Source organism: Neodiprion fabricii, chromosome 4 (assembly GCF_021155785.1).
Source record: "Neodiprion fabricii isolate iyNeoFabr1 chromosome 4, iyNeoFabr1.1, whole genome shotgun sequence".
Lineage (NCBI taxonomy): Eukaryota > Metazoa > Arthropoda > Insecta > Hymenoptera > Diprionidae > Neodiprion > Neodiprion fabricii.
The window spans coordinates 5,444,816-5,467,779 of record NC_060242.1 but is presented as its reverse complement, the minus strand read 5'-3'; the positions used below and the strand labels follow the sequence as shown (position 1 = coordinate 5,467,779).

Below are 22,964 nucleotides of genomic sequence, written 5' to 3'. Positions count from 1 at the left end.
CTGAAAAATTTTACAAGCTGTCGATGTTGAAGGAAGACAACTACCAGCGTCAACTGTGAAAATCTTGTCAGATTACATTCACGACGATTGATCGCCCTGTCAAAGAAATTCTCTCGAATTGTACCGCGTCCGCATCAAACTCTATCGGAGGAAGAAAAATTCTGTCGATAGTTAATCGCTTTGTATACTACTGATTTGAAGAGAAAATCGAAGAGAATAATCCTCCCGTACTCTCTGTATTGTCGCCGGTAGATTATATTCCCGAGAAGCGAACGAAACGGTCGCGCGGCGAGGGGGAAGAACGTTGGGCTATTATCCTGGATTCCAGAGGCTCATCGGGGATCAATTTCATTAGAATAATTCCTTGCGCCGTTGCACCTGGCGCGAAGATGTTTGCTTTCCATTACAAGCCGAGGAGAAATCTCGGTGGAATGGTACCCCGCTTCTACTTCCTGATGATGATAAAACAAAATGAGCCGGTAAAAAAGTAGGTATCGCGGTAAAATAAGAGAAATACGATAGAGCTGCAGGGAACGGGAGGAGACACGGCAAAGAATTTCTGATTAATTTCCAACCCCGTTATCGCATCCCCGAAGTTGATTCTCCCTTATTCTACAGTTTTCAGCGGCTGCTTTACCCGCAGTTCACTTCGTCTTCTATACTCGACGAAATATTCGGCCGAATCGAGAAATACGAATGCGACAAATACTAAAAAAAAAAGTAACGATGATGATATTATTATTATTATCAACATTATCGAAGGGAATAAAGGTTGGATGAAAATTCAGAGCGCTCCGCACGAGCGGTTTCCACCTACGTTTTTTTCCGACGGAGTAACGCCAGGCGTTTAACCAGGTTCGTGTATAATAACGTTCTGCATACGAAATGCAGTGTGCAGTATGACCTAATTGAAATACGCGCCTGCGAAGCTTTGGCTGAAGGCTAGCTGGCAAGGTTCGGTCGTAAACGTGAAACCGCAGTGTCCAGCCCACACGTTGTTAGCACCCGTCGTAATTCCGGCGCCTGAAAGAATTAACCCCTGATCCCGTGCGAATCGGGGAGAGGATAAAGTGGAAAATCAAGAGAGAGAGAATAAGAAAAAACAAAAAAAAATAAATAAAAATGAAGAGAAGAGAAGAGAGGTGTTTTTTCTTCGCACCAAAAATACGATAAACGCGATGCTAGATTTCGCGTAGGCGTCTTCATTCCTCGCACAATCAACTCCAATGAGCCGTGATATTGACTCCTCGCCAACTTCTGTGCACCAGCTGTTAATTGCGGAGCGGGAAAGAGAGAGGCAAGATGGAAAGAAAATATAGAACGTGAAAATAAGACAAGAAATAGCAGACAAAAGAAGAGCCGGAGAAGAAGGAAAAGGTAAATGTTGGAACTCGAGACGTGAAGAAATTTCACTCTCGGAAGAGAGAGAGAGAGAAAGAGTGAGAGTGAGAGATAAGACGCTTCGTTCTCACTCTTTCGTCGACTACTGTTGATGAAGATCGTGTAGCTTTTAATCAAGCCAAATGAGGACAAGGCCGATGACCGAGGGGTAAAAAAAGGAGCGAATTACTCGCCCGAGGATACTTTCTGCACGCTAAATTAGTCTCGTATAAATTATCTCAAATAATTTTTAACTCGCTTTGCAAGTTCCGTTAAGTTTTAGGCCAAGATCTTTCAAGTCGCGGAAAATCCACACGAATAACCTAGAAAAGCTGGATTAAAATTCACCTGAAAATCCTCGGCGATTTGACAAAGTCGTTGCCATGAAAATTTTCGACAAGTACGAATAACATTCTAATCACAGTAATCAGTCCTTGATCGTCAGTCTCTGCAGTAAATTTTCGAATGAGACATTTTTCAGCTACCCTTTAATAAATGAGACGGCGTTGAAACGAGTCGAGGGTTCGAGTTAATATCGACCCCTGGTCGCGACTTGAAACCTGCGGGGCTGAGCCGAGAAGCTGTTAACGGTCCACGAGAATATTCATCCTATTTCTTGGACGGCGCGGAAAGACCGAATTATATCCTTTTGTTTTCCGCACTTTTTAATATAAAGGGTGGGAAGGGAATTGTACCTACCTGCCTTTTAACTTCTGCAGGCCAAATAACCGTCCGAACGTATTTTCCACGGGAGACTTTTTGCCAGAGCCTTTTACGAGCCCCTTTCCTTTCATTCTTCTGCCTTAATAATACGCATCGTCAAAATTCAACGTCGTGCTACCTCCGCCTCTCTACTTCTCTCCAACTCCCTTTCTCCCAATTTTGCTTTCTCGCTTTTCAAGGAGTAAAAAAACGAAACGAAGTATGAAATATCGGCGGATGTACGCACCGGTTCAGTTTTAAATTGAACCTAACAAAATATTCACGTCACGATAAGAGAGTTCTGCAGAGTAGGTATTATTATACCGTTTCTTTATCGAGCGTACTTCCGAAATTATAATATATTCATCGAAAATATTCAACGATTATACAAGTTCAATTTCGGATATTACATAGGAGAAATGTGAGAAAAAAAAAGCAGGGACAAGAGGAAAAAAGAAACGTAAAAGAGGGAGAGAGAGAGAGAGAAAATAAATAATAATAACAGAATTCAATCTCCGACAACTTATCACAAATGTGTCTCCGTATTCCGGAAAAAAGAAGACCATCCTCGTCGCCGTGTTATAACAATCGGGAAGGTGGATCCAAAGACCCGAGGATAACGGAAATTCGGAGTACATTGAGCTCGTTCGCATTTGTCCAACTTACCCAACGAGAGCCAGAGAGACTCGCGGCTAGCTTCAAATATATATCCGTATTTATTGCCAGTCACAATTGTCGGCCAGCCAAGATACTCTGGCGCTGGTCCATCGTTTGTATGAGATCGGAGCCAAACTTATTCGGGGTTTGTTGCAATATCGTATACACGGTCGTATAAAAGTAAAGTAGTGTGCGTAGCCCGAAATATACATCGGGTACAAAAGATCCCGAGGGGTAATACAGTCGTAAACGTATATATATACATATATATATACACACGTGTATGAACGGAAAATTGGCGTATAGCGTAACATGTTGCTGAATATTATTATTATTTCATGGTACTTTACTTTTCTTCGTCCTTTTTTTTTTTTTTTTTCCTTTATTAAAAAAGGAAGATTGAGATTTATTTTCACCAGGAATATGAAATTTGTGCGAAAACAGTTTGCGTTTAATGTCTTATACGCAATGCACACATTCGATAAGATTACGTACTTACTCGTTGCGTCGCGACGAGTGATACGGTTGTAAAAAGTATTGAAAAAAAAAAACAAAAAAAAAAATGAAAAGAAAGAAAAAACGGCAATACAAATGCGACGAGATAAGGAAAATATCGAGGCTACGATGATGGGTCAGAGGGGAAACGGGAGTAGAGTGAATCCATAAAATATTTTACATACATGTAACGTATATACACGGATACACACGGATTGTATCGGGGTAGAAAAGTAGCTGAAGGGAAATCCGGAGAGTAGAAGGAAATATGACCGCTTATAGAGAGATTCGCAGACAACGATGGATCGATGATGTGCGGGTGAGAAGAGGGGCTTTGGCCTCCGTACCTACTTTGCCGCATGCATGATCGAGTGCCGACCTTCGCATTCTGTTCCTCCCGGTTCACCGCCTCTCGCGCCTTCACTTCCGATCTGAGTTTCCCTCGGTTGGACCTAATAACCGCTCTCTTAAAGTTGGACGAATTTTTATCGAGCCCACCTCGACGATTCAACTGGGAAATATGGGACCTGAGAAACGAGGAGTCGGTTTAAAGTTTCCGAAGGTATGCGAGAGGCGAGGAGTCTCAGTTTTTTTTTTTTTTTCTTTGTCGTTGCATACCTAACGTTCCGTTTCCATTGCTTATACGAAAGTTGAATCCGCACTTCTCCCGATCCGCAGAGATTTATCTTTGGAAAATTTTCACGCTCGAATATACAGTACCTACCGACTTGGCCAAAGTCGAAACTCTGTCATTTATAAACATCAGTATTCGAAAAAGTTTCGGGAGATCGGTGTCTTCTTCGCTAAAGGACGGAATTAAAGAACGCTGGAAAACGCGTCAAGGGATGGTACGAATGAAAACATCGGACAACGAAGCTGCGCGATATCCAATGTCGTAAATGTGTTTTTATTCAAAGAAACGTGACACTGCGAAAAGGTTCGTCCGGAGGCCACGTCGAATGGATTTTTCTCATCCCAGCGTGTGTCAGTACAGAGGGACGTCAAACCACTGGTACATCATTGGTTGGCTCTCGTCCAGTTCGTACTCGAGGCAACGTTTCGGGTACCTGGAAACAACCACCCGGTATTCCGCCTAGTTCCTTCAACTTTTTTTAGTCCCATTCCGTTCGCGTTTAGGGTAAAGCCTCGGATTTGCCAGCCCGAGGAAACACGGGCAATCGGAAAACCGGATGCGGGAGAGAAAATTAAAAGAGGTGGTCGAACTTACGGGTGGTAACGCTTGCAACCAACGATCGGATAATCGTTACGGAAGCACTTGGTGCCTAGGAAACTGAAGTACAATATTCCCACCTTGTCGCCAATTTCGTCCGGAGAACCGTGAAGACAGTCGTAAAATTTCTCATCGCACGAACAGTGCACCCTTGAAATATACGACAATTGAGTGATTTGATAACGAGAGATTTATGTACCGAGAAATGCTGCCAAACAGCTTTGGCTGAGAAAATAATATCGACAAGCGATGATGAACCTTGTATAAAAGGACGGATTGGTTAGATTGAATTTAGTATCCATTGCTTCGATGATGTCTTCGCAATGGTCGTGTGTACGGCAGCAAGCATCAGACTCCGCGAAGGTACCGAGATCGTCGTAATTGTCAGCAACGTTACCACTTCCGCACCACTTGGTACCTGAAGTGAGAAGAAGCGGAGAAATTACATGTATTAGGGCCGTCTTTAAGAAGGTTTTCTTCGAATTTCTTTGAATTTCGACCGGCTGGTCACCCAAATCAGATTTCTATCTCAACTCTAACGCGTGCCCCAAAGAGGGTGGATTTTCACGTGAAATCTACCGAACGGATTTGGATGAAACTAGGTATAAAGGGTTTTTTTGGGTCGCTGATTACAAATCTGAACTCAAAATTTGGAAATTTAAAGTAACGGTTCCAATATGGCGGACCGAATCCCAAGTCACTTGCTATTGTCATATTTGATTTTGTAATTTTGAGTTCAGATTCATGATCAGCGATATCAAAAACACTTGAGTGCCGAGTTTTATCGAAATCAAATGACTTTTTGGATTTCACTCGACCATATTGGATCGGGCATTTTGAATTTTCAAATTTTGAGTTCAGATTCGTAATTAGCGACCCAAGAAACCCGCCAACATGAAATTTAATCTAAATCCGTTGGGTAGATTTGATGTGCCTCTGAAAGGGTTGAATGGAATCCACCCTCTTTGAGGCTCGAGTTAGAGTTGAGTAAAAATTTGAAGAAATTATGGAATTATTTTCTAATCATCTGGAGTCAATTTGGGGGGTGAGTCGGTAGAAATTCGAAAATTACCTTTTTCAGGACCACCCTAAATTATATATAAACCGTCGTTGATAGGAATGTAAATTTTCGATGTCGAATAAGCCGAGGACACGCGACCAATTCGGCTATAATCGAGCCGCGGTGTTGGAAATGAATCGTTACCAGGTAGTGCGATCAAACGGAATAACGATCGGGAGAACTTACCAGGAGGATAATTAGATTGAACAATTTGGTGAACGAGGTACTACGCACTGTTTGAGCTTGCGAACGAAGCGTCAATAAGGTTTGAAACGGTCGGATGAAACGAGCAAGTGTCCGTCTCTCGGGTAATCGATTGAAAAGAGAAGAGGTGAAGAGAGGGAGAGGGAAGGACGGAAGGGAGGTCAAGAGGCCCAGCGACGGTTTATAACCGAAAATTAACAAACCCTGGATAATTGGTAGGCAGGACGTACCGGCGCTCTCTACTCACCGGGAAAGATCAAATTCAAGCGTTCTCGTCTGGTTTCACGTAGGTCGTTAGTGTCAACCGCCTCGATGTCCAGAACATCCGTTCTAATGACCCAGGAACCGGAGAGCCGGAACGCGGCGCAGAGAAGTATTAGAAACTGCGAAGTACCAGCCATTATTGAGGAAAGGGAGACGGAGGGAAAAAAAAAAGGTGCCAGACCGATGTGAGCTCGGTTTCGAGGGATGTTCAGCGTCAAACTAACCATCGCGGTGCTCGAGACGTACCAACTTATAACAGATATAATTAACCCAATTCTTAATCAAAGCGTACGTGAGTCGTGATTACGGACGACGTCGACCCAGCTTGTTATCTGGCATCACGCGGTTTTCGAATCTGAAAATGCGGAAACCGCGCGATAAGGTACCAGAGGTAGTCGCCTATAATCGCGGCTACCAATGTTTGTTAACAAACCCCGCTTAGCCGATTGTAGAGCGTCGTGAAACGTGATCGTCCTCATTCTCAAAACACATGTTTTGCAGTTCAATATCACAACAAGTTATATAGTTTTCGGTATAGTGTCTATGCAAAACCACTATGACCTAAAAACGAAAATTAAAGAAAATCGGATTAAAGCGAACCAAATGCAAAAGGAAAGGCGGAAGGAAAAAGAAAAAAAAAAGAAACAAAAATAATTAAACCTGTGGCGAGAAGCTGTTTAAACGTGGTTAAAATATGTCCTCGAGAAACGGAGAGGGGGGAAAAGTTGGGGGATTGTAATTTACATTTAAATACCAAAACGCGACACCCCGGTTGCGTATACATACGTAAGAATATGTATGAACATGAAAGCTTAGTTGCGGTCCAAGTTGACCCCTGCAGAGTCCCTCCCGGAAAAGGGGAACCAAAGTGGAAAAAGAGAGGGAGAAGATACGTTGGGATAAACGAAGGCGAGCACCACCCCTGAGTAACCCTATCGTGAACCACTTCCGTGCCCGCAGGGCTTTACCGGCTTGAATACTTGAAAGTGCGGTGTGGCGTTGTAGGCGCAGCTCGAGTATGCGGCAGGGGTAACCAATTTCGAAATAGATGGAGAGCGAGAGAGAGACAGAGAGAGAGAAAACAGTCATTACCATTCGGCATCCAGCGAGAAACGTTTATTTGCCTTTGTTCTTTCGTTCTTTTTCCACCCATCCTGCGTATACATGGTCCAGTAAAAACTGGTCCCGGTAGTAGTTTTCTCGTTAACCGATGTCCGTTAATCGTTCGATCCGCGCCGGATTTCATGTCTCCCAAACGAACGGTTTGTTTCGATGGTATCGCAGAGCGAATTTCCAAGTCAGAAGGAGGGTTGAAATTCGGATTGACCATTCAGCCGAGTATTCTCCGCGTCGCTTTGGGAAAGGGAGGTCGCCACTACCCCGAAATAATTCAAATTACCGAAGGATCGAAGCGCTGAACCACCCGGAACAATTTCGCGCAATTTCTACCTTGTTCACATTTTACGCAATATTGGTCGGTCTGAATTTTGATCGTTCGAAATTTCGCCTCCTACCGGCGCGCGGCGTTGTCACGAGAGCAGACGTGTCCATGAGACGTCGCGTACCCGAGCCAGTCGACTAACGAAACACCCTTGGGATGCGGCACTGGCTTAATAACGCGAAGGGTGGATGAGTGGTGGAGAGAAGCGAACCCCCCTTTGCCATTCCCGGACTGTTCCGAACCTGGGCGGCACGATTCTCTTGATGCCGGGAGAGCCGAGAGGAGAGAGGATACTCTGTAAGGGTGTCCCTTTGATCTAGCGAAGGTTGTCCCGGCGGTGATGACGGTGTGGCTACCGCGTGTGTGCGATGACGAAGTTGGTGAAAGGTGGAAGAAGCGCCGCGAAGAGAACTCCTCAAGAAGATGAGGGAAGGGAGGAATAAGGGGGGGGGAGGGGGGAGGCCAGCGGTCCAAAGCCCATTGATAAAATACTAGATGACGACCCCGCATCTTCCATTATCCCAACGGACAGATGCCCACTCTGCATTTTGATGCCCGCGAGTAGGTGCCGCAAAATTTAACGACTCTCCTCCTCTTCCACATCCTCTTCCCAAGGCAAGCTTTCATCTCTAGCGTAGTACAGGGGATAACTTCCAGCAGTATTACCCACCAGGCCACCCGCCGCAAAGCGAAATTAGATATTGTTATGTAAATACACAGCTCGCGTGTGTTGTTTGAAGCGTGTAACTCGAGGATTAGTGCCTGACGGATCACGCGTGTCTAGAGATGCCTTATGCAGATATTTATGTAATGTAGATCAGAAGCGGGATGATCGTTATTTAAGGCAACCTGCAACGGTACCAGGGTCCTTTGATATTTTAATCAAAAATTTCGCCAACGATAACGAAGCCTCGCCTCCTCATCCTTTCGCAACATTGACTGAAATACGAAAATGCATACAATACGCAATATCACGTTTACTGGGTACAAGATAGCTATGAATGCACTGGTATTTACACAACGTGAATGCATTACACGTAAATATGTGAGGGTGCGTACGTTGCACTCGCTTGTAACGACAGTTTTTACGACTCGCTTGTGTAACGACCGGTTGAAAAGTTGTTTTTTTTTTTCCTTAATAAAACGGGGTTGTTTGCGATACATTAGCGAATGCGAGGTTTTTTTTTTTATTATATCTCTTCTTTATCCCAATTCCACGTCGTCGACGTGCTGGAACTCGTTGCATCGGTGAAATCGACATGCGGTGTGTTATGCTTCCAATTATCGTAGACGCGAAAAACGACTCGACCGTTCGCGTTATCCGGATAGCTGACAAAGAAATCCGCAAGCCTTTCAGGGTGGCGTTATTATGAAAATTGATTGAAACAAATCGGGCGTACACATCAAAAGTGCAGACACGTTGATAACACGTATTGACATCGATGGATCGTATGTATAAATTACCTTTTCCAAGCCTTTGATCTCATCGCGTTTACACAGTTTGTTCGGATTTTTTCATATACCAGTGAAAAACGTATATATATGTATATATATATATATATATATTACCAGACGCTGAAAAAGCTCGTTGATTATATTTGAAACGATCCGTTCCTGTACGGTGAAAAAAGAGAAAAAATTCAACACAGTTAAATATGTATGAAAATTGAAAACATGCATACCTGTGCAAAAGTAGGGTACTGCATTCCACGTCCGCGTCCGTAAATATATTATTATATACGAAATAATTAAATTTCCGAGTGCAAAATTTTACGCACGAATAATATAATATGCATTGCTCGTCGCCTCATTACTGCTGTAGCAGCAGCAGCAATAGCGAGCAGCTCGACGGCAGTTTTAGTTTCATTGTCAAATAAATTATATCGTGATAACAATATACCGTTATGATCATAACGACGATAATAATCGTATTATATATGTACAGGTAGAATTTTCCCAAGTGGAAAACAGTCCTCGCATCGAAGCGTGTGACTTATTCATATTTTAATCAACAAAGCGGGGTGAAATTGAAACACGACAAAAAGAGGAGAGTAAAAAAAAAAAACCGTTGAAAAACAGATACACGCCACTCATGTGAATAATTATCATTCGTTCAACATTTGGTGATTTGGACCGTCGGGTTTCTGCTGCTATCCATCACCTACTTTATCAAATTATCATTTGATTACTCAAATGCATAACGTTTACTCGCAATCAATATTTGATCGGTAAATTTGCTACAACTCCGGATGAAATTGCGTAAACTACCGAAGCATTTGATATGATTTTGCACTATTATACAGTGCAAACGAAGGCACAGAACGCGGTGTTAAAGTTCAAAGGTTGATGAACTAATTATCGCGATAATCGATCTCGCTGTGAAGTAAATCTTTAATTTGTATCAATCGAACAAAGAGATTGTTTAAACTCACTCACATTCTTGGCATTCATTCGTACGGAATAAAACTTCCTGCTGTGAATTATTGGTATAGTGAAAATATCGGCATGCAAATCAGAGACGTGAATTTTCAAATAACGATATGCAAAATCACGAGGAATACGTTGTACAGCGATCTATAAATATACCCAAACATACCTACGCATAAAACCAACGAAATAAATCGATGCTCGGATTATATGTTTACACCGAATTTAGCATTTATTATCGTTATGAATCAACATCGTGTGCAAATATTTAATTAAAGTATGTTCAATATTGCCATTTGACTTATTGGCTGTATCAGATTCACGGTCCCGCGAGACTAGAATTTTGTGAGCGTGTCCAATTTGTATTCCAAAACTCACGGATTCGTGACCTTGTCGCCTTAATTCTTGATCACGCTGAAGTTAAATAACGTTATCGTAAAGATTCATGTCGAGGAAAAAATTGTTGTTCCGTGATTTTTGACTTGTCTGAAATTCAGTAAACCGTAATAAAACGAAACACACACTCATATTTCGACATCCCGTTTCTTTAAAAATCATCGTAAAATTAAGAAAATGCTGATTTTCGTTATAATGTTTCGTTAAAATAACATTATTAACTCAACTTCGTAATTTCTGCCTGCCTGCTTGCTTGATTGGGGTTGTCAAATATATTATGTGAATTCGTGCACGTTCAGGAATTCCGGGATTTCGAGATAATATTCAACAACCGGACTGCTGACCGCAAAATCCTACGCAAACAGTGCTGTGCATGCAGTGTGATGAGTCGACGATTTTGAAAGCCTCAGACGAAGACCAGTATTCGCGCTTTTCACGTCATGCATGTATGTATACTTACACATCTACGCATAGCAGAATCACAGGAGTCACGAGCTGATTTTACCCCGGCGTTATATCTCTCGGATTCACCTTTACTCCTGTTGCTTTCTGCCACGGGGAAAGGATCGATTTTCAAATAACAGACTAAAAACGAGACGACTCGGAGTCTGCAAACTAATTTCAAATAAACGCGTATCGAGTTATTGCCACGAATGACGATCATCCCGCACGACAAAAAATATTTTAAACCGATCAGATACAACCGACGACGATATTTCGTCCCTGAAATCGCGGCTTCGTCTTTTGATTCGACACGATCTTGTAGGTATACCATACCGTAAATATACCATTCGTCATAAGCCCGGTTTGGAATACATGTTAGATAAGATAAGAAGGGACTTGGGTAAAGGGTTCGGGACAAATTCCAAACTTTAACCCTCCCTGCAGCGACCGTACAACGTTGCTCAGTTTTCACAGACCGAAGGGACGCAGCAACGGTTGACGGTTAAATTTATGAAAAGACGATGAAGTGCCGGGTGCATAACGAGGAACGCACCGAAGAATAAATGTTATTTCAAAAAAGATTTTATGCAGAAAATGAGCATTCGAATGACGAGAGAGACGGCGAAGAAAAAAGTAACGCACCGAAGAATAAACTTTAAAATATTCTGCTTCTCTTTGCAGTTTGAAATACTAAATTAATTGCAATCAATCAAGTGTTAATAATTGCATTGAAACACAGTTCGACATACATATTACAGTCGATTCTCTGTTAGCGAGAGGAAACGTGAAAAGTAATACTCAGAATCGTATTTCGAATGAATAGGAACGTGATCGATATAACCCTACAGGTATAACGTGTATAGATGCGAAGTATAACTGAACGCCATTTCTGCTGGTGGCGATTAATCATTTCACTTATCTGCGTTGTTCATTTCACAAAGTGCACGAATTGATTGAAATAAATAGCAGAGTGTGCCGATCAATGAGATTTAATGAAAGAACTGACGTGCCAATTAAACTAACGTATCCCGGTTGGTCGGTCTGGCACCTTACACCGCAAGGCAAAGTGGTGCTCCCGACATTGAATTGAACGGAACAAACCTCGTTGCCGGCCTGCCGCGTTTCAAACAATCGGCAAAATTTGTATACATACACAGTACAGATGGAACCGGCTGCGAGAAGGCGATAGTGCAGCTCGAACGCGAATACGAATGCACCGTTAGTCGTTAAATCTCTCGTACAAAGCGCACGCAAAAGAGATGGTTTGCAGTAAAGTGCCCGCCTCGAGCAGAGAGAGAGAGAGAGAGAGAGAGGGAGGGAGGGAGAGGGAGCGGTAAAATAGCAGTACGAGATGAGAGTTGATGGGTGGAAATAAAGGTGCCAGTCTTATTTCGCTCGGGGAAAGATATTCCGACGGGATGGGGGGTGATAATGCTTGTAACAGCAGAATGTTAATTACCCCGTTCATATTGTACGTAAACCAAACGTCGAGGGATAACTTGGCGAAAATCCAGAGACGAAACGGAGGGAGGGAAGCTCGGTTTTGGCGGCACATCAGGGCTGCGTTTAACAAGCCACTGTGACGTTTCGTCCTAACCGGGTGATTTATTGTTCTCATTTCCCCCGGTATACACGGCTGCACCCAACGCAGTCTTCCTCCTGTCATCCTTGAGGATCTGAATTACACAGTTCCTCTCCGACGTCGTACTGTTATGGCATTGCGTTGCTTGGAGGTAAATGAGGCGAGTGGGGTCATTTGATTGGCCACTTTGACCCGCCTTCCTTTCATGCGGGTTGCTCGCTTAACCGAATAGGTAGCCCGATCTTAATAGCTATAAAATCCTTCCAAAGGCGGACCTCAAAGGTTTTGAGGTCAGCTAAGCATAGGTTCTTGGACGGAATTCAGATCCTTCGTTACGAGGAGTCTCGTCGGTTCAAACGGCCGTAATGTGGACAGGTTCTGTTCGACCATGATGGAATTGGAACTCTTGAGGATAACGAGCCCTCTCATCGTCTAATGTGGTACCAAGGTCAAGAAGTTTGACAGAGGTCTTGGCGAGGCGCGAGGGAGGAGGATAGCGAGAGCAATATGTGGGGCAATGTATCACCTGTTTGTTGCGGGAAGGTCGTTGGAACGCGAGAGCAATGCCTCACTGCCAGTCCGGCTCTCGTTGGATCGTGGCTTCCCGGCCTGGTAGCGCCCTAGGCGTGAATCTACGGCGGTAGGAGAGCCGGGCTAACGCCATACATTATCACCGCAAGGTTCTGGCAAGCATCCGGCGGAATCAAGACAGCCGAGCGAAATTCAACCACCCCGTTGTTCATAACCGCTGGGGAAAGGCGGTGGCCTCCACAGCCCGATATTGCAGGTGGACGTTCATAACGTCGGGTTATTTTTTACGCTTGGAATGTTTTCCAAGAGGAGGACGCGGTTAGGGGTGAATTGAGTAATTAACCTGATGGTGCCAAATAAACGCGCCCTGATGCACCCCCGAAATGACCATCGCGAGATACTTATTTCACGGGGTTCTTCTTGATCGTGGCAAAGTCATACGTAACTAAACAACCTTGGCTGTTGGTCCTTACATTGCGGATACAATGAAATGGAGATAGTGGGGGGGAAAAAGAGAGGGACGCGTGAGCTTCAGTTCCCCCAAGGGACATTTCTTCGATGACATTACCCGCACAATCGTCAAGACAGCTCGAAATTCCTTTAGCAAACGTCAGCGACAATGGATTCCTCCGGGGCATTGTCGGTGGTTGAAGATATCCTTTCTGCGACCAATCGAGTCAGCTGCTGCTGCTGCTACTGCTTGTGATGGCCTGGAGAATAGGAAGGACTAAATTTGGATCCGTTGGCTCGACAATCGGTCCGATATAGGTGACAGCAATTTCGGACTCCTTCCTTTCAGCGCGCAGCTGCGATGCTTCGGGGAACAAAGGTTGAACAGCGCGAATCAGCAGCGATGCGAATTGGCATTAAACGTAGATAAAATATGTTCGCCCGCACGAGTGAGTCCCGAATAATTCGTGTCCAGCAACCGTGAAGCGATTCCTGCATCGGCAGGGTAGCAGCGCCGTCTACTGGTTCAAACACAAGGCAGAGCTAATGAAGCTTAACACCGACCGCCGCCGGCTGGCAAAGCGACCCGAGCGCCCACATGCCATAAATTAATTTATGCCCTCAGGTTGACCCCTCGTTACACGTTCGGTGCGATTTTCACAGGAATTTTCCGTCGTGTCCGGATAATTTCTTCTCGTTTTTTTTCACCGCTCAAAAACCCCTAGAGGCGGAGACCAATTTCACTATTGTATATTCTCACATAATAATCATCATCGTCATCATCATAACCGTTACGTCTTTGTGCATGAAACGTTCCTAGATAATGAAACCGCGCTGTAAAATTATTCCACTCATTCCATCCCATCTGAGTCGACATTTCCATTTATACGCACACACACACATACTTCTACCAGTGAACATATCAATTTCCCTAGCTCACAACGCTCCGCACGTTCATAGAGTATTCTTTTTTTAAAGAAGGACTTCCAACCACCAGCAAAATAGCTCCAGAGAGGGGCAGATGCAGGTGAGAACCCGACGGGCACCCTAGAGAATCTGCAACTACAACTCTCATCTATACAACCAGAGTTTTCACTCCCACTCCCGCAGTGTCCTTCACTAACGGATGCTCGACTGTGTACCCATGCACTTAGAATGCGGTGTTGGAACGAGGAAGAAGAAGAAGAAGAAGAAGAAGAAGAGAAAAGGAAACGGTGACGGAAAAACTCGGTATCTCCTTTCATCATCCGCTTAGCTGCAGACCGCAACTTTACACACTCCAAAACGTGTTACTCTCGAAATATTTTCAGCAGTGTAAGTAGAAGGAACGAAAAGAAATTGGCCCATTCTAAATCAACATAATATCTAGGTATACTCCGGAATTCTGTTCTTTGAGCAATCGACACTGCAGTATATGTTAATAGTACGAAAGTAATCCGCGACGTCGGCAAATGTAGCAAAGGAAAATCTATATCTTTCTCTCTATCTCTCTGTTCCCGAGGAACGCGGGGTCTTTGAAGAAGAGGGAGTCAGACCGAAGCTGAGATAACGCTTAATCTTGTAATTCTGTACCGGGAAAGGGAAATGTGCTCTTTGGACGGTGTATTTCCAGGCAGATGCCATGCCCTGGCCTGTTTGTTCAGCTACCGTTTGCCCAAATTCTCTCTACGCTAATCTATACGAATAAGGAAGGAAAACAGGGGGACGACAGTCGCGTATCCTCGAAGTTGTTTCTGTTTCTATATGCACAAGAGAACCAACATGACAAGAATTTCCACCGTGTTTCGGAAAGCATCTGCCTGAAAATTTCGATACGTTTCGATTTCGGCATAACGGATAGTCCACAATTTCTCAGTTTAGTTACACGCGTTGTTCGATCCAACTTAAAGCTGACCGTTAAAAGAAACGAATCCAAAAGAAATCCATTTAATCGTTCGAGTAAAGTGAAATAACATTCCTGGAAAAACTATGCACGGAAGCGGCTACAGAGGGCGGAAGTGTATTTTTAGATGGGGTTAATACCTTGCGGAAGGGTGTTTACGCCTCTCGCCGTAAAACGCTGGTCAAGTACTAAATTTAAAAGGTCTCTTTGCCTCCCTCGTGTCCCCACTCAGAAGAGCGTTAATGCGCAGCACCCTTGTTACATTTTCGCTATCCAACAAACCCTGCGTAAACAGCAGTTTCCCAGCCGTCCTATACCGGTGCCACTCTTATTTACGTTGAAAGCGGATAATTCTGTCGTTGTAAATTTTCGCGAGGCGTTTTGTTTTCGACGTTTTCAAACAACGCGGTTGTTTTTATCCGCGAAAAAAATTTGCAACAACTGCTCCTTGGTGAGACAGTTTTTGATGTTCCTTTCTTTTTTAATACCGACGAAACAGGAAATAAATTATATTCTCGATCAAGGAGACTTATAGAGGGTTTCCTCAGCCTCCTCGTACATCGAGCGTTCTTCCAGGGAAGGGCATAGAAAATGGCGTATGTTACGAGGGCCAACAAGGCCGGCCTGACGTCGGGCGCAATCGGTTAGCCAGAGGCAAACAGCGGTGACCCGGTGCTGGGGTACGACGGGTCCGATACCGTGGAGAACGGGATTGACGAAGGGTGGTGGAAAGGCGCATCGCATTCGCTCGAGGAACTCCTCGACGGGGTCGGGTGGAGGCGGAGTCTCGGTCCGTTTTTCATCGACGGGTTCGAGGCACTCGCAGATTCCCTCGAGCAAAGTCTCAAGTCCGATCGGCTCGTAAGTCTCCATGTCGGCCATTCCTTCCTCCCGTTCCTCCTCCCCGTATCCCTATGGAAATTTACCAATAGCTTGCAAGCTCTGAGAGAGCCAGCGAATAGGAATCGAATCGTTGTACCTGAAACACCTCGAAGACTTCGGTGTTGTCCACGTCCTCCTGGTCAAGATCGTCCTCCAATTTCGTCCCGACATGTTCTGTCTTTCCACGATCCGTCGAACCCCCGGATACGGAAGTTCGGTTTACCCTGACAGAAGGTGAAGCTCGCCTCGAGCTACCAGGGGTCAACGATGCTTGATCGTCGGTCGGACTCACGGCGATGGACGAAGACCTGCTTGATCGATCAGACTTTCTCGTGTCCGGTTGGTCTTCGGGGTCCCGAGAGATGCTCGAAGAGGTGCGACGATTGTCGATCTTCCTCGACGAGCAGGGCTGGATTTCGTCTTCTTGAACTTTGTCCCCGCTGCTGATCTCGGACGAGGATTCGGAAAGCTCGACGGGCTGGTCGGAGCTCTGGAGGATTCAGAAACTCTGGTAAAGACCGACCTTCATCGTCATGACACGAGCCTGAAGTTCCGATTGATAAACTTGCCACGGATAGATTAGCGGAGTGTTTACTCGAGTTCCAATTTCGATATCCTCGATAGCTTTATACCAACAAGTTTCGTCTACCCACCAAGAAATTATCAATCGAAACCAAACAGAATTAGCGACATCGGTTAAACCGGCGAAAACTTGAGGCACACAGCGACGAACTAACCAAGGTTGACTCTTCAGACTCCGCGCGCGAACCTGGAAGCGCGACTGTCGATGGATCGGGAAACTGCGAAGGAGAAACACCGCAAGGTTCAACGTTATCTTCCGACGAGTCTCCGGGCAGAGGAGAGTCCGAGCAGTGGATACCAGCCAGGAAGACGTAAAGCTCGATGAATCTCTTCAGTGGAATCATGGCCGAGCCACCCTCAGGCTCGTCGGTAAGAAGTTCGCAGACGTACACCATGGTCTCGAAGAGGTTCTAAGAACGACAGTAGGTGAAAAGGCATTGGAACATTACTCTCGTGGTAAAAGGATACGCCAACCTTTCCCAAAAAGCCGCATCCAATTGCGAGGAATTCCAGGAGCACCAATTCGCGGCAGAGGAAATTACCGATCATCAGTATCTGATAAAGGCTCGAATCCGATAGATCGATGCCCCGCCATCGTGCCAGCAAGGAATCGATGCCCACCGTCTGAGCCGAGCCAAATTCATCGTAGAGTATCCTCAGGTAGGCAGGAGTGATACCGGACGGATGAGAGACCGAGGGATACTCCAGTCTCCTCTGATTTTCCGAGACATATATCATGTTTCTTCGATGAAATCGTGTTGTGGGAAAGTGGCAGGTGGTATACGGGCTTGTCTACCTTTACGGGGGGAGCTTCTCCGTTCGCGAGAGCTCGGAAGTAGGCCGAACTCCACTTGAGAAGGTCGCGCGGTTGGGTGCGGATCGCGGCCTTGGCGTAGAGCTTCAATATGTGGGGAAACGTGACCGGAATTTGTATTTGCTCGGGGCAGTACATGTGCTCGACCGGGTCCTGCATCATCCGCTTGATGGTGAAAAATTTCGACAGGCTTCGAACTTCTCGGTGAAATTTATTCAAGCCGTACTACTTACTGGCTCGGCAGAACCGATTGTAAGAGAAACGGGATTGCAAGTGACAGCCGAGGGAAAATGGTGCCGAGTCTTGGGAAGACTTCGATTGTCTTTGCATCGCGACGATGCCAAACGTGGTTGGCGGGCCAGATAATTACATGCTTTTGTCCGACGACGATCGGTATTTGATACTCAAGGGGCGATGAGCGTCTGGCGAACACCACAATGCCTGCCAGTTACGTAATAATTAGTAGAACAAGGTGGTGTCTGTACATACACCAACTGCGACGCTGGTTATAGGTATAAGTTGTAGGTCAGTAAGCCTGAGTATAATTAAATAAGCTTCCGAAGGAGTCGCTCCGCTGCGAAGCAACCAGGTGGATAATGCAATTAGGCTACAGCACTTGGCGTATTCAAAAGCCGATGGACGAAGGCCTCGGAAGTGTTCGAGAATGGATGAATAAGGGGTCGAGTCAGTGAACGGAAGTGCCATGCTTGGTTCTGTTTTCTTGTATAAACGTCTGCTTCAGCATAACGGATAACATAAGATCTGGTGGTCTCGATGAGAAATCGATTTTCATCGTATATCTTGTGGCGCGTAGGGCAGAACTGAGAGTCGGTATGAAACCCTAAGTGCCCATATCGGATAGGAGAGCAGGGATGTTCGATTAGGATGAACATACAGACATTCGATTTAATTCGATTAATTGCTGTTGATCAACGAGATAGAAAAAAATATTTCACCCACCGATGAGAATGTCTGGTGTAGACTTTACGTACAGGCCGAGGTACGGTAATGTTCATTAATACCTTGATTTTATACAAATTATGTGGCATTGAGTGGCGATGCAGGTAACGTGACGTGAGAGATTCGGAATCATTGTCACATAATTCTTATAGAATCGAGCTCGAATTCTTTCGAATCGAAAACAAGTTACCCGGAAGCCCAAGGTATTAATGAACATTACTGTGCATAATGACGATAGAAATGAAAACAGCCTAATATTATCCGGTTTTCAAAGTGTGGGCGAAATCAGTCAGTGCTGATTGCGTAACATATTTCAACTATGAGAGAAGAGTATATGCTGGTAATTATCGAGTCGAGCAATTAATGGCGGAAGAGAAGTGCGTATAAGTCGAGACTTGGAACTGCGCGAGAAGAAAAAACGTCTTGTTTTATCGCAACGATTAAGTTCAATTAAACTCGTAACTCTTAGTTTTACGACCGAATTAAGAAGAATTTCGGAAGGTTCAACATTGCCGCGACCACCGTCATTGACCGCCTATAATAATCGTAGATGCCGTAGTTCTCTCTGAATTTTTTGTTCCAACCGTACAAGAGAAAGACAAATAGGCAATGACGTCGTCGGGAAAAATTACCCTGTGCTGTACACGGGTCTGATAAAAATTGTCACGATAACTGGAATCGATCGATGAACTCGATCGTTCTCTCGTACAAGTAAGACGGACGAAAAAAATGTCCATAAATTAGACACCGTTGCGTAAGAGGGAGCAGCATGCAATGGTTCCCGTGGGAAAAAAGAGAACGTTCATCGTCAACGTAACGGGTGCTCCAACAGCTGGCGCCTCTTTGGTCACAGCTCGAATTACATTCGCTACGTGCCGCATGCGTGAATGCACAATGGTATCAGTGACACGTGCTCGCGAGTTAAAGGATATACATGCGTGGCACGTGGGAGGTGCCGTTTTCGGTATGAACATTACGCGGCAGGTTTCGTTTGGCTCTCCTGGTCTCATCCTGGAATTGGAATGCTGGCAATATTGTCCTCAGCCTCTTTCATCGCTTGGTGCAAGCCTACTGACACGGAGAGCATCAGACCTTGGTAATCATGGATTCTGATCAAATTTTCGGGGGTCGTTTTGTTGACCTATAATGTGTAGCCTGTGATATGTAGTATCACGCAACCGGCCTTTAATTACCTTGGTTAAAATTGGTTATATCAACAGCCTGACGAACGAAAATCTGTAATAAATAAAGCATGCGTTTTATATTTTTACCTTAAATATTGATTTTCGTTGTTCTTCGTTGAAGTTTCGGTAATAGGATCTCATAGATGCCAAGACTCAGGGTAGTCACTAAATCTCCATCACGAAATTATCTGACTTTTCCAAGTTTTCCAGACCACAAATCTTAAAATTTTGCTTATTTTCCATATAAACAAATATTGATTTTCTCGAATTATACTTTGGTAACATACACTTCTATTTTTTATCACGTGTTATAGACCGTTTCTATTATTGTCAACGCAGTTATTATGGCTCGTATTATTTTTATTCACCAATGAACTTACTCGATTGAAAGTACGTATCTTTGATACGATAACGCAATGATAAAAAAATTTGTATTCGATCTAATTTATGTAAAGCTTAAAGAAAATTTTGGGACCCATTTCTATGAAAAAGAATATAGTAAACGATTCTCTGACTTTTCGCAAGAATCCCTGAAATTTCCCTGACTATTCCACATTTTCTGTGATTCCCTGACCAGTGGCCACCCTGCAAGTGTAAACCGATATAGTGTTACTTCAGAAATATAGTGAAGTACGTAAGCTGCAACTTTTTTTTTTTTTTCTTAATTGATGAAAAGAGGGCCCGATGGATGAAAAATAACGCGCATCAGAAGCTTCATGTTCAGGGTCGAAAAACCATCCCTCGGAAGTATCAGCAGAATCCGCCAACCGTAGGACCGATACTCACAACTCTCCTTGTGGTTCTGGAGAATTGGAAACCGTAGGCTGCAGAGTGGCGCATTCCAGAACAAGAGCGAGCAAAGCAGTGCAGCGCGTGCGCGTGCACCGCATCCTGATTATGCATATTTATGAGGTGATTCGAGGTCAAGTTAGGTGCGTGGAACAGAACGGGGCCAAGATTCCATCCGCAATGGTCCACACCGCTTGACCGTGGAGCTCATGACGCTTGGTAATTGGTTGTGCGGATGGAAACAATGATGATCCAGCACGTAGTGGGTACGAATTCGGCTCAATATTTTTGAGGAGAAAAACCGAAAGTCAAGGTGCATGGCTCCGGAGCGGTGACGATCAATGAATGAGAATTCAAGGAACACGAAGAGGAATTGTTGAGAGCGATTGATCCTATCTCCACAGAGTCTTGGTCTTTTCAAACTTTTATCCGTTTGATCGATCAACCAGCCGGCAGACCATCTTCCGCTTTACTTTCTCTCTTCTTTTTCTTTCCAACGATTGTGGTATTGCCGACCGTTTGTATCCAATAAAAGTCTTCACCGTCGATTGGGTCGCTCCATTGCTTAAGGCGCACGCGACAAGTGGCGGGCTCATCGAGATGCAGGATACGAATAAAAATCTACAAGATTCTATCATCGATGTGGGTCTGCATTGCTCGCTCATCAACGGCGGCTGGTTTTCGAGTGAAGAACGGAATTAACCAATCGACGATTGAACAGCCCATCGGTGTAGACCGTTTCTTAATTGCCGTTGGTACACAAAATTGATGACGACAACGAAATCGGATGGTCAAACAAACGACCTGGACTGCCCGAGGCGACGAGGATTTAGGGATATAGGTATTGCACGTACAGTCAGGTGAGAAAAGTGCAACTGATGCTGATCAAGTTGAATTTTATAGGAACAGAATCATCGGCCCCTTGACAGAGTAGAGAATATAAAATCGAAAGTTTCAACTAAAGTGAGTCCGACTATCGACAACTTTAGATCGATGACATGATTTTACGGTTCCAATTACAGTAAATTTGTATGGTTTGTCCAATTTCTATACACTGAGGATAGTTTTGTTTGCGAATGAGTTTTTCATCGGGCGACTCGAACGCCTTCAGTTGCTCTCGTCAAATCATCCAATCGAAATATTTTTATTCGAGTATTTTTTCGGCCGGACTGTACGCGCGATACATCCATGGATGGTAAGGTTCTTCGCATTAACGGAAGGAGCAATAATTCAAGGATGTAAATGAATTACGGCCGAGGATATCGATAAAAATGTAACCATTGTACAAAAACAGCAATACGGGTGAAATATACATTATTGAGAAAAAGAATCTTTGGTACGATCGCTTCGTCGAACCTTCCGCTGGCGGTCCGCCGGGTCATATACCGGTTTTAAAAATAAATTAACTAAGTAAGTGTGGTGTATATTTTCATCGGAGGGCACCATAAAAAATGTAAATGACTGAGAAAGTGCGTGGGCCGCGGTATGCTGAAGCATTCGAGCCTAATATAGAGGGTATATAATATATCAGGCGCGAGGAAGCGGGGATAAAAAGCTCCACTTGCTGCCCGCCGGAACGGGGGAAAAGTCTGAGTAACCCGTAAGCAGAAATGTTCAATTTTAAATTCCTAATGCACTCGACGCCGCTGCCGCTGGTGCATCTCGATTCTTCCTCCGGGATAAACCTTACCACGATACTCTCTAGTCCACCAGGTACTACGCGGCTTATCTATCCAGCACTACTGCGGTATCTCTTGACTACGAGTAATAATAATTCACGACTGGGTTTGGAAATTAATGATATGCTGCGAAAATATTCGACAAGTGATATTGTATCATGTATGTCATGTATGCAGGGGTGTGCCAAGAAAATAAAAGAAATTTTCTCGTCTTCAGACGGGCATCTAAATTATTGGTACAACATATCAAATAGAATATCTCAGTCAAATATGAGCGCTTAATATTGATGTTTAAAGGTGCATATTTTATTTCTTCCATTTTCCATTTACATAATATCGTAAAATAAATTTGGACAATTTTAGAATTTTCTTTTCTCGTAAACGGCTTGACTTATAAACTACCTAAATACAGATTCTTATAGGAAACTTCACGCTTGATAAAAAAGTACTGAGACAAAATTTTTCTAACTCTAATTCGCCTATAAACGTTGAGTCATCTTAAATATCTCTTAATCGGTAGAGTTAGAAAAATTCTATCTTGGTACTGTTTCATAGAGCGTGAAATTTCCTACAAAAATCTGTGTACAAATAGTTTATAAGTCAGGTGGTTAATGAAAAATGGAAGAATATTCGGACTTTGTTTTTATCTGTTATTCAAACGAGAAAAATAAAATAGGCACCTCTAAATATCAATATTAAAAGCTCATCTTTGGCTGAGATATTCGATTTGAGAGGCTTTGCCAAAATTTTAATGCACGTTTGCAAAGAAATTCTTTCCTTTTTTTATTTTTTAGATAGAATGATGAAAACGATAAATCGATAAATTATCGAAATACTCGCCAGTGATTCGACGGACAAATATATCGCCCAGGTGTTATTTCGTATTAATTCTTTCGATACTTACATTTCGACGACACGTGAACATCAG

The 22,964-nt window shown here is 44.0% G+C and overlaps 2 protein-coding genes across 3 annotated transcripts in view; both read right to left on the bottom strand.

The window, feature by feature from the left end:
• The window catches only part of LOC124179702 (transmembrane protein 132C), a 195,604-nt gene that overhangs the window by 89,229 nt on the left and 83,411 nt on the right, over positions 1 to 22,964 (bottom strand). The gene's annotated exons all lie outside the window — the stretch shown is intronic.
• On the bottom strand, positions 4,132 to 6,229 carry LOC124179704 (phospholipase A2-like). Its single transcript, XM_046564379.1, has 4 exons — positions 5,977 to 6,229; positions 4,724 to 4,883; positions 4,463 to 4,615; positions 4,132 to 4,301 (listed from the first exon to the last, which is right to left on the bottom strand). The coding sequence occupies exons 1-4, from the start codon at positions 6,218 to 6,220 to the stop codon at positions 4,220 to 4,222; spliced, it is 639 nt and encodes a 212-aa protein (XP_046420335.1). The 5' UTR covers positions 6,221 to 6,229; the 3' UTR covers positions 4,132 to 4,219.